Here is a 12,705-nt window from a genome sequence, read left to right on the forward strand (position 1 = left end):
AACAACCCAAATGTCTACCAACAGATTAATGAATAAATGGAATACTACTTAGCAGTAAGAAGAAACTGTAAGGGCCTGGTTGGCCAGAGGGAGTCATTTTGTGTTTATGCAGCAAACTTAGATTGACCCTGCCCCTCCCAGAGGAACTTACTTGCAAAGCCTAGATACAAGAGCGGGTCAGGCCAGGTGAAGACATCCAATCAGTTGGGCGCGCATACATCTACTAGGGTAAATCGAAATTCAATTGGCCACCCGTGTGTTACCTAGCAGTTTTTTCTGTGTGTGGCAGACTTAGTATGACTGTGAAGTTTTCTCTGTGTATTGCAATCTCACTGGCCACCTGTGTATTAGCCCGGCTAAACTACCTCTATAAAAGTTAGTCTGTGAGGCTGGGAGGGGTCGCCTCTTTGCAAGAGGTGGCCCTGACCGGTCGATGCTTGGCGCAAAATAAAGCTTTGCTTGACCTTCGCTTTGTATCAGTCTTGTTCCTTTGATTACGGACCCTAACAGAAACAAACCACTGACATATACAAAGCATCACAAACATCATGCTGAAAGTCAGATATAAACAGAGGGTACAGCTGACCCAAGAACATGCTTAGGGGCAGTGACACCCCCTCCCCCTGGTTAAAAATCTACATTTAATCTTTTGACTCCCCCAAACCTTAATTACTACTAGCCTACTATAGACCAGAAGCCTTACTGATAGCATAAAAAGTCAATTAACACATACTTTGTGTTATATGTATTATACACTATATTCTTTATTATTATTAACATATAATGTATTATTAGCCCCAGGGGTACAGGTCTGTGAATCATCAGGCTTACACATTTCACATCACTCACCATAGCACATATCCTCCCCAATGTCCATCACCCAGCCACCCTATCCTTACCCTCCCATCCCCCAGCAGCCCTCAGTTTGTTTCATGAGATTAAGAGTCCCTTATGGTTTGTCTCCCTCCTGATCCCACCCACCTTATTTCATTCTTTCCTTTCCTACCCCCCAAAACCCCTGCCCTGCCTCTCAAATTCTTCGTATCAGAGAGATCATATAATAATTCTCTTTCTCTGATTGACTTATTTCATTCAGCATAATACCCTCTAGTTCCATCCATGTTGTTGCAAATGGCAAGATTTCATTTCTTTTGATGGCTGCATTGTAGTCCACTGTATAGATACACATCTTCTTTATCCATTCATCTGCTGATAGACATCTAGATTCTTTCCATAGTTTGGCTATTGCATATACACTGTATTCTTACAACAGAGTAAGCTAAAGGGAAAAATAAGTAGATCTATGCAGCTGAAACCTTATTTTTAAGGGTCAACTGTATACTTAATGATTCCACTTATGTGAAGTTCCATTATGTGAGTTTTATGCAAACTAAGCTACTATGGACACTCTATTATGCACTTAAAGACCACAATCTAAAACTGGAGCTTGTTGTAAAGATTGAGATAATACATGTAAAATAACTCCCTAATATGTAAAGCAGTATACAAATGTAGACATTATTAATTCATATCAACAATTCTGGTACAGCATGTTAATGTCCTCCCAGGGGAGAAGACTGCAATGTCCTAGAGTGCACAATCCCAAAGATCACAAATTACTATTTTAAGCTTTGAACACATCTTCCAAAAATGAATTAACTGCCAACTTCAAGATACCCTAAAACATAGGGTCCCTGGCTGGCTCTGTTGGAAAAGTGTGCAACTCTTTTGATCTTGGTGCTGGGAGTTTTAGCCCCATGTTGGGTGTAGAGATTACTAAAAAATAATAATAAACTTAAAATGTATATATATCCATCCTGAAACAAAGATTAACTCCGGGGGGGGGGGGGGGGGGGGAGAATGACATTAGAAATAAAGATACACCAAAAATAAAGATACACCAAAGACTTTTGTTTTCCTCATTACACAATAGTTATCACTTAAGATACAATTATCCTAATTATTTATTTATGATTGAAATTTTATGTCAAATAAGAAGTACCCTGCTCTATCAAACACTAATTTGAGCTTTCTTTAATAGCCTTCAAATTAAAAACAGCCTAATAAAAATGCCATGATCTGGGGCATCTTGCTGGCTCAGTTGGGGAGCAAGAGATTTTTGATCTCACGTTGTAACTTTGAGCCCCAGACTCTATATACAGACTAATTTAAAAAAAAAAAAAAAAAAAAGCCATTGGGGTGCCCGAATGGCTCAGTGGGTTGATCGTCTGCCTTCGGCTCTGGTCATGATCCCGAGGTCCTGGTATCAAGCCCCACATGGAACTCCCTGCTCAGCTGGGAGCCTGCTTCTCCCTCTCCTTCTGCATTACCCCCAAATCATGCTCTCTATCTCAAATGAATAAATAATTAAAAAAAAAAAAAAAACCCACTATCTGACTAAATATAAACCCAAGAAGTTACTATTTATTTCACATTCCGGGGTAAAGCAGTCCCTATCACAAATTACTAACCATTCCAAATGGCTAAATCTGTGAATTTTATGTTTTTGGTTTTAACTAACCCTATTGCCAACTACACACGTTCACTGGTAAAGTGAATCATCATAGATTATTCCCTGCTCATCCTTAACTCTCAGTGCACATCATCAGGAGCCTCAGACACAATACTGAATCCCTTCTGTCCCTGACTTCTTTGGCTTCATACCATGTCTCAATGTTTTATTTCTCTCCCAGTTTAAATGTGCCAATCCAATTTAAAAGGGTTTTTTTTGTTGTTGTTGTTGTTTTGTTTTTTTAACCTTCCAACATCTTAGGATGCTGGTAACTGCCCACAGCTCGATGATAAGAGCATTTGCATGTACTATATAGAGTGAACATATGTCCCAATTTGACTCTTAGTTTATACCTATTGCCTAAGCATAATCAGGAAAGTTAAATAGTCACTCTACTCAGACCATAAAAATAGTCAGGAACAGTCAAATACCCTCAAAGGCAGACAGATTGGCTGGGTAGCTGGCTCAATGAAATGTTTGGACAAAACTATCCCAATGCCAATTCAGGTCCTTGAAACATTCTTCTTGAACAAATGCAGGCTTTTATTACTTATATTTAAACATTTTGATTATCAAATTAAGCTAAGTGTTACTCAGGAAAGACTGTTAAGGAATCTACTCTTGGGGCGCCTGGGTGGCTCAGTGGGTTAAAGCCTCTGCCTTCGGCTCGGGTCATGATCCCAGGGTCCTGGGATCGAGCCCCACATCAGGCTCTCTGCTCTGCAGGGAGCCTGCTTCCTCCTCTCTCTCTCTCTCTCTCTCTCTGCCTGCCTCTCTGCCTACTTGTGATCTCTGTCTGTCAAATAAATAAATAAAATCTTAAAAAAAAAAAAAGGAATCTACTCTTAATCACTGGATTAAAAGTCATACATAATTAGCGCATTGATTGTAGTAAACAAGTCCTTAAATGTTAAGGATACTTAAAGCAGTATATTCTATTTAGTGATTAACAGTTGGCCGTATCTTGTTTTTAAATCATCAGTGCCTTAGCTTAGTCCTTTTGGAAATTATTTTTTTTTTTTTTTTAAAGATTTTATTTATTTATTTGCCAGAGACAGAGGGAGAGAGAGTGAGCAAGCACAGGCAGACAGAGAGGCAGGCAGAGGCAGAGGGAGAAGCAGGCTCCCCGCCAAGCAAGGAGCCCGATGTGGGACTCGATCCCAGGACGCTGGGATCATGACCTGAGCCGAAGGCAGCCGCTTAACCAACTGAGCCACCCAGGCGTCCCTGGAAATTATTTTTTTTTAAGGTGGAGAAAAATAAGGCTTTACTTTATCAGGACTGATTTCCAAGAGAGCAGAATGCTCACCTATATTTAACATAACCCACAAAGCAATTCCTGATTCTATCTCAATTTTGTTCTCATTGGTCCCCCAGCTCAACTTGATCATGTCCTCTTCTCAGCCTTAAAGTGGGGCTCTTACCTACCATGAGTTAATACCACAAAGGTTATTAATTTTCTCTATCCTTAGAGTGCTTCAGAAGTGGCAAACTCTAAAACATCCCTCAGAACCCAACCAGTGTTTTTTCAAACAATAAGATGTCCGTATTTTTGCCTAACCAAACTCTTGCTCTTGTCTTTAAATCTCATTTCCTATTTGGTTTTACACAAAGACAAAGAGGTCAAATTCTTCACAAGAATCATGCATCTAGGGGCAACTGGGTGGCTCAGTCGTTAGGCTTCTGCCTTTGGCTCAGGTCATGATCCCAGGATCCTGGGAGCGGGTCCCACATAGGGCTCCCTGCTCAGGGGGAAGCCTGCTTCTCTCTCTCTCTACTGCTCCCCCTACCTGTGCTCATTCTCTCTGTGTCAAGTAAACAAATAAAATCTTAAAAAAAAAAAAAAAAAAAAAAAAGAATCATGCATCTACTTTAAGACTACTATTAAAATTACACTCTTATCTTCCTTCTTCAGGGTACATACTGTGATCATGCAACACTGTTAATCACTTAATGTTGTATTTTATGTACTTTCAAACCTCTCCAGCTTTTCTACATCTTCTAACAAATAAAGTGACCAAAACAGGATACCAATGAATAAAAAATAATTTATAAATAATATAACACAATACTAATATGGCCAAAAAAGAAAACTCTAAAAACAGAGATCAGTCAACTATGCTATAGTCCCCATACTATGACAGAGGACAAGAAAAGAAAAAAATTACAGTCTCATATATTCCAAAAGTTAATTCTCTAGGGGTGGGATTTTTTGTTTCCTTACAAACCACTCTGATTTTCACAGCCACCAAGCCTTTACCACCTACCCATCCCCAGGAAAGAAAAAGCATTCCTCACCTTCTGCCCCAAAAAGCTCTTCTTACTATGAATTCACTGAAGTTATCTCTCCCAGTACAGGTAGGTGGCTCTCGTGGGGTTTTCTTAGCTACCATCTCAGTTCTATTAGAACCCACTGCTGCTAATTATACAACTGTTGAAATAACTTCCTATAATCTTTTCTTTCCTTTAAAATCAAAGATTCCTTTTTCTAAGCTCAAGAAGAGGGAAAAGAGTTGAGAAAACATGAAAAAAGAAAGTAAAGAAAGAGAACTCTACTTTTTTTAAAGTGAATTTAGCTGACAGGATTTGTTTTTCCGTAATATGAAAATATATGTTCCTTTAAGATAACTAAGAGGCATGTGTGAATAAAAGGTGGGATAAGAAACTTTAACAACAACAATTAGATCACAAAACAGAAATACAGAAAATAAAGCTAATAAGAGAAAAGATAAAAGACAGTAATAAAAAAAAATGGAGATAGACTGTAAGATGCAGAAACAGAGTTGTAATCAAGGAAAAGAAAATAGAAATCTGCCCCAAAACAGGAAGCAGAGTTATGGATCCAAAATGTAATTTCATTTTGTGTTTCTTTTTAAAGAAAGCAATAACGTGGCTATTTGAAATTAGTTTCAGAAACATAAGAAGACTGATTTCAGCCCATTAATGTACATTGGAGAGATTAAAATACTAAGGGATTTTATGACAAAGACTTCTAGAAAATTAAGGATTGAGTCAGGAATAAATAGTCATATAAATACATCTGTAATTCAACAATACTCTTCCAAGTTTAGGCTGGCCTTCATACCTCTCTGGTGATACAGTCAACAGGAAGCTATACAAACAAAAATACAGGGAAGAAAATACTGGATGTGCTACTTCTACCTCTATCTCCTGGACCCACGTGAGTCATAGCAGCAGCTAGTAAAATCCTAAGGGGTTAAAAGTCCACCCCATACCCAAGACCAAAAACTACTCCCACCCCACCTTGGCTCAATGGTTTTCTCCCACTGTGGTGAGGGTGGTTTTGGAAAAGCTCCTCAAATGCCAGGAAACACTGTAATACAAAAAGAAAAAACAATTCATAAGTACCAAAACTTAACTAACATTTTGGCCTCCCTCTCAAGGAAGATTGGTATAGTGGAAAAAGCATTAGTCTGGAAACAAAGGAACCAAGAAATCAAGTGTATTCTGCTTGTTCAGCATTCATTCTAAGATGTTTGCTATATTCCAGGTTACTTGGTAGCGGAGGACATCAAAAACTCCCTTTCTGCTAAGGGTTAGTAAACTAGTAAAACCTAAGCCAGAAGCTGATGATGGTCATCTCTGCCATTAAGTAGGCTGAAAAAAGAAGCCATCAGAGAAGCTAGTAGAACTAAGGGACTTTAGTAGACTAAAGAGAGACATTCCTAGTCACGTAATTTAAGAATCAGGCTCCAGTTTTTCCTATAGGTATTTTCTCCCTTAAGTTGGTCTGTAATGGGTTTCTGTGACTGCAACTAAGTCTGGCCAATACACTTGGGTTCTAATTCCACACTGAACCTGGACAAGTCATTCCTCATTTACTGGCTTTAGTTTCCTTTTTTATCAAATGGATCTGAGGGTTTTCAACGTGTTTTTTAGGCAATGGGGTTTTTAAAATAAAAATTGTATTTTGATATCAAAAATTAAAGTGGCTTTATTCATATAAATGTATTTCATTAAGATTCGATTTACATTTAATTCTGACCAAAATACATAAGAACAATGGATACTTAAATCTAACCCCGAGACTGAAAATAAAAATGTCTCTATTAGCATAATGTACTCTAAACGTATGTATTTACTATTATGACCAAAATTAATGATAACAATGATGTGCTTTGATTAAAACAAAATTTTAAAACAGGAGACAAATGGTAAAAGTTGAAATCTGTTATTAACCTCAGGATTCTATTTACTTCTGTATTTTGTTTTGGTTGCACATTAGTTAAACTATCCTCATTCAAAAAGGATAGCTGCAAAGAGTAGCATATGTTTTCCACATATGTCTTATCCCATGATACTATTTAATTAAAGGTGGAGAAAAGTTTTGGGTTCTGCACTAAAGAAAACCTGACAGCACAAGTTTTTTAAAATAGATCTCCAAATGGTTAAGACTTAGTACACAACAGTAAAACATTCAGGTATGTTGGTTTATTTTTTTAATGATTTAAAACTCATGTAAAAGTTAAAAAAATTAAACCAACTGTTTATATATTCAATTAGTGCTCTCAAAGAACTCTAATAATCTTTTAATCCATTGAAGAACATTTTCAGTGAAGTTCATATATACTCACTGCCTATCAGAAATTGTAGTGAAGCAAATATAAAAAGTTCTATTTCTTTTTTTTTTTTAATAAGCCTGCTTTAAAGAGAAGAAATACAACCTTGGAGAATTATGAACACAGACAAACGGGGTCAAATAAGAAGACTATAATAATAATCTATTCAATCTTACTGAGACCAACTTGATGGGGCACATCACAGAAGGTATTATAAAATATCCATTATTTAAGAGTGCCTTCTTTACAATGGAAATGAGTAACTCTCCATCTCTAACCTCAAGAAGCTATCCATCTAGCAGAGGATACAATTCATTCATTCATGCAACAAGAGTGTCTCCTCAGTGACACCAGCCACTGTATAAGCAACTAGAACTAAAAAGTGAACAATATATATATATGATCCCACCCTCTTAAGTTTAGACTTTAACCTAAGGACAGTAGATAATAAAGATTTTAAACAAGGAGAATATGTAATTAGGTTAACATTTTTGAAAGACAGCACTGGCTACTACATGAAAGTTACTATAAATTGGAGGTAGTAACCCAAGGATAGACTGGTTAGGAGCCATTGCAATGATGACAAAGTAAGAGGAAATCAAAAGAGGGAACAACAAACTCAGCTAAAGTATGTGGAAACAAAAAGCTTCAGAGAAGTAATGTAGCTCAACCTTAAAAGACCCAAAGAGTAGGCCAGACAAGTAGAGAAAGGGAGTTTGTGCAGTAAGAGAAAATCATATGAAAGGCATACTTGGGAAACTTCAAGTAGATCCTCACAGTGGGTCTTGAATGTGAATCACAGCTAAAAAGGTAGATTGAGGAAAAGCAAAAAAGAGTACTTGATAATACATGGAAACATTTCCAAGACACTGGGGAGTACTTTTAAGCAGGGTAATGACATAACCAGGTTTACTTTTTAGAAAGATTCTTCCAGGGATGGTGAGCTTAAAAGGACGTTTCTGGCTGGTTAAAAGTCTAACCAGCCAAACAACAACACATTTGCCAACAGATACACTATCTCAAAGTCCTAATCTAATAATTAATCATGACAATCAAATTATGGTCCAAAAAATCACTCTGAGCTTTAGAAACCAAGTAACTAGGACCAAGTGCAGGCCACACTACAATTGATATGGCTATTAAAACAAAAAAGAAGGGAAGTCTCTGTAGATAAAATGTAAGGGTGGCAGCAGATAAATGGTGAAAAGAGAAAACATAGTAACTAAGAAAATAGGGAAATAAAAGGGAATTTTATTTCAGGGGAAGAATTACTTGCACTTGTGTCAAGATCTACCAAATTACCTATATGCAATAACTAATAAATTGTGGTTCCTGACATGCAGTTCAAAAACCAAATTTAACTTAATACACAGTACTTAAGAAAATAACCAAATATAAACTAGATTAAAAGCAGCAAACTATTACAAAGGACAAGCTCTATACTAGCTAACTTCCCAAAGCTTAAAAAGAAAGCTCTCTGCCTGATTGGCCCTTTAAGATTACCAACTAAAATGGGGATAAGATGGGGGTGAGGTGAAGGAGGATCAGGAAGGCTCCTGAACAATGAACTAGACAAATTCTGAGTGCTCTCATCCCAATTTTCTTTATATATAACAGAAATTACTCAGATACAAACATGACAACAGATAAAATGAAGAATCAAATTATTTTATCTTAAGATAATGAATCCTACCTTTCCAGGGTCATCCTTTGATCGAGGCACTTTAAGGAAACACTTGTTCAGTGACAGATTATGTCGTATGGAATTCTGAAATTAAAGAAGAAGAGCCACAAGGTCATTGGAATCCAAAAAACAAAACTCACCTTTAAAAACAGAATCAGGGGGCACCTGGGTGGCTCAGTGGTTTAAGCCTCTGCCTTCGGCTCAGGTCATGATCTCAGGGTCATGGGATCGAGCCCCGCATCGGGCTCTCTGCTCAGCAGGGAGCCTGCTTCCCTTCCTCTCTCTCTGGCTGCCTCTCTGCCTACCTGTGATCTCTGCCTGTCAAATAAATAAATAAATAAATAAATATCTTTAAAAAAAATTTAAAAAAAAAAATAAAAACAGAATCAGGGGGCACCTGGGTGGCTCAGTGGGTTAAAGCCTCTGCCTTCGGCTCAGGTCATGATCCCAGGGTCCTGGGATCGAGCCCCACATTGGGCTCTCTGCTCAGCAGGGAGCCTGCTTCCTCCTCTCTCTCTGCCTGTCTCTCTGCCTATTTGTGATCTCTGTCAAATAAATAAATAAAATCTTTAAAAAAAAATAAAAAATAAAAACAGAATCAGAAGCCTAAATATGTCTATGCGCTATAATACAATTCCAAGGAATAAGCTTTTTAAATGAACTTCAAATTTAAACCTGATTTTCAAATTATGAATACTGCAAAGAAAAGAAGCTATTGGGAAAGACAGCTTCTAGTAGACTTTACAAACTCCAAATAATGAAATATATATCCTATTTTAAATGTTTATTAAGATTAAGGAAGATCGAATCATAGGAAGATGTCTATATTTAAATATATACCAAATATAAAATTGTATACACATTACGACTTTAATTGTGGTATGTACTTTTTTATTAATTCATTAAATGAATTTATATCAATAAATGAATTTATTAATTCATTAAAGTAGGCTCTATGCCCAAGGTAGGGCTTAAATCATGACCCCGAGATCAAGAGCTGCATGCTCTACCAACTGAGCCAACCAGGTGCCCCCATTCATTCATTCCCAGAATAAGACAGAATGCAAAATGCGAACAGTTCTTTTTCTGAATTATAGGTGATAATTTTTGTTTCCTGCAATGTTTAAATGATCTACCAGGCACATGTATTATCTTTTTCTAAGAGATAAAAGAATGTTTAAACAAAAAAAATTTCACTGCTCCATTACAAGAATACATAGAAACCAATTAGGTTCTTACTTCAATCTGTAAGAAAACACATGAAAAGACACTGGCTACAGAGGACTAGCAAGAATATCTAGGTTTATCAATGTAGCAATAAAGAAAAACCATCCTAAATTGTAAGAAAAATGCATTTGGAGGGACACCTGGGTGGCTCAGTTGTTAAGTGTCTGCCTTCAGCTAAGGTCATGATTCCAGAGTCCTGGGATAGAAGCCATGTTGGGCTCACTGCTCAGCGGGAAGCCTGCTTCTCCCTCTCCCACTTCCCCCTGCTTGTGTTCCTTCTCTTGCTGTGTCTCCTTCTGTCAAATAACAAAATCTTCAAAGAAAAGAAAAGAAAAAAAAAAAAGAAAAGAGAAATGTACTTGGAAACCAGAAGAATCTGTGAAACAGGAAACCCTTTCAAGAGTAAGTAGGACTGTGCCACAATTTTTTATAGAAAATACCCAAAAGCCCTTTCTTTTTAATGAAATGCTCTAAAATCCATTCCATAATTTTTATGCCAAAATGGCCAGGTATTCAGTGGAAAAGGGCTCCAACAGCATTTAGCCACCACTCAGAATTTTAGGAGAGCATTTTGGGCATATCTTATTTTTTAACATAAAATTCAGAACTCTAACAACAATGCCTCTATGAAAACTTCCCTCTCACAGAGGAATACTGGGATTACAAAAGTTTTTAAAAATGACCATAGAGGGCGCCTGGGTGGCTCAGTGGGTTAAGCCTCTGCCTTCAGCTCAGGTCATGATCCCAGAGTCCTGAGACTGAGCCCCAATTCTCAGGGAGCCAGCTTCCCCTTCTCTTTCTGCCTGCCTCTCTGCCTACTTGTGACCTCTCTGTCAAATAAATAAATAAAATCTTTTTTTTTTTTTTTTAAATGACAACAGGGGCGCCTGGGTGGCTCAGTGGGTTAAGCATTGACTCTTCCACGTCACAATCTCAGTGTTGTGAGATCCATGCTGGTCATGGAACCTGCCTAAAATCCTCTTTCTCCCTTTTCCCTCTATCTCCCCTGCCCAGCCCCCACCCCCAACCACACTCAGTAGCTTGATACCATTTATCACAATCTCTAACATTCTTCTACACATATATCTGACACTCAGACAAAAACTGCAAGACATATTAGAAATGCCCCCCCCAAAAAAAAAATCCACCATCAAGAGATAAAATTATCAATACCCAAATGAAAGGTGTTAGAACTATCAGACCAGAACTTTAAATTAACTATGGCTAATATGTCCAAGGACCAAGTATAAAAAGTGGAAACTTGCACAGAGAGATGGGGAACTTCAACAGTAATGTGAAAACTGTAAGAGTCAAATGTAAATGATAGAATTTAAAAACATGATCAAAGATGAAGAACTCCCTAAATGGGTTCATCAGTAGACTGGACACAACCAGGAAAAGCCTCAGATATTCTGAGGACAGATCAACAGAAATTATCCAAACTGACACACATGCATGCACAAATACTTTAAAAATACACACATATACATTATCACTCAAGAACCATGGAGCAATATATGTAATGGGAGTCCCACAAGGAAAAGAGAAAAAGCATAGAGAAGAAAAATGTGAAGAAGGAACAGCAAAGAATCTTATGAAAATAATGCAAGGCATCAAATCACAGATGCAAAAATTTCAGAGAACACATAACAGAAGAAATTAAAAATTCACACACTATATTCACTATAAGTCAAAATGGTGAAAATCAAAATGAAGAGAATATCATGAAGGCAGCAAGAGGAAAAAAGTTATGTACGGTGGAATAAAGATATAAATTATAGCAGACATCTCAAAAACTGCAAGTTAGAAGACAAAAAGAATGACATCTCCAAAATACTAAAAGAAAAAAAAAGTATTCTATATGCAGTGAAAATATCTCTCAAAAATGCAAGCAAAATAAAGACTTCCAGGAAAGCAAAGGCTAAAAGAATTTATTCCTTGTAGTGCCAGCTGGCTTAATATTATACGGAAGTTCTTTAGGCAGAAGTATAACAAACAGAAACTTGGATCTACAAAAAGAAATAGAGTTCCAGAAATTATAAAAATGAAGGTAAATTCTGGGGCGCCTGGGTGGCTCTGTGGGTTAAAGCCTCTGCCTTTGGCTCAGGTCATGATCCCAGGGTCCTGGGATCAAGCCCTGCATCGGGCTCTCTGCTCAGCAGAGAGCCTGCTTCCCTTCCTCTCTGCCTGCCTCTCTGCCTACTTGTGATCTCTGTCAAATAAATAAATATATTTTTTAAAAAGGTAAAATTTAAAAGTATTTTTTATTTATAACGCTTTTAAAATATAATAGTCTAAAGAAAATATATCAATTATGTGGTTTATAACATATAAAGGAAAACTGACAACAACGGCACAAAGGATGGGTCAAAAGAATTAGAAATTTAAGATATATAAAGTTCTTTCACTATACATAAAATGGTATCTTTGAAGGCATACTGTGATAAGATAAAGATACATGTGGTAAACCCTCCATGCAGTCACTAAAATTTGAAAAAATTGGAATAAGTTATACCACTTAGTTATATTTTCTTAGTTATACCACTTAGGTATAACTAAGAAAATAACAGCAGAGATAGAATGGAATCATAAAAAAATAGCCCAAATCTAAAAAAAACACAAGGGAAAAAAGAACTAATAAACCAGAGTTCATCTACCCACCTTAAAAGTTAAAAGACGGGGAGGAAAGGTAGGGATTGAGA

The 12,705-nt window shown here is 37.0% G+C and overlaps 1 protein-coding gene across 3 annotated transcripts in view; it reads right to left on the reverse strand.

The window, feature by feature from the left end:
* The window catches only part of FOXJ3 (forkhead box J3), a 151,880-nt gene that overhangs the window by 81,224 nt on the left and 57,951 nt on the right, over positions 1 to 12,705 (reverse strand). For all 3 annotated transcript variants that reach the window (XM_032877464.1, XM_032877462.1, XM_032877463.1), the window contains exon 4: positions 8,786 to 8,860. In XM_032877464.1, coding sequence (XP_032733355.1) covers positions 8,786 to 8,860 — 75 coding nt within the window. The remainder of the gene's footprint in view (positions 1 to 8,785; positions 8,861 to 12,705) is intronic.

The sequence above is a fragment of the Lontra canadensis genome, unplaced genomic scaffold (assembly GCF_010015895.1).
Source record: "Lontra canadensis isolate GAN:19392208 unplaced genomic scaffold, GSC_riverotter_1.0 scaffold60, whole genome shotgun sequence".
NCBI classification, from domain to species: domain Eukaryota; kingdom Metazoa; phylum Chordata; class Mammalia; order Carnivora; family Mustelidae; genus Lontra; species Lontra canadensis.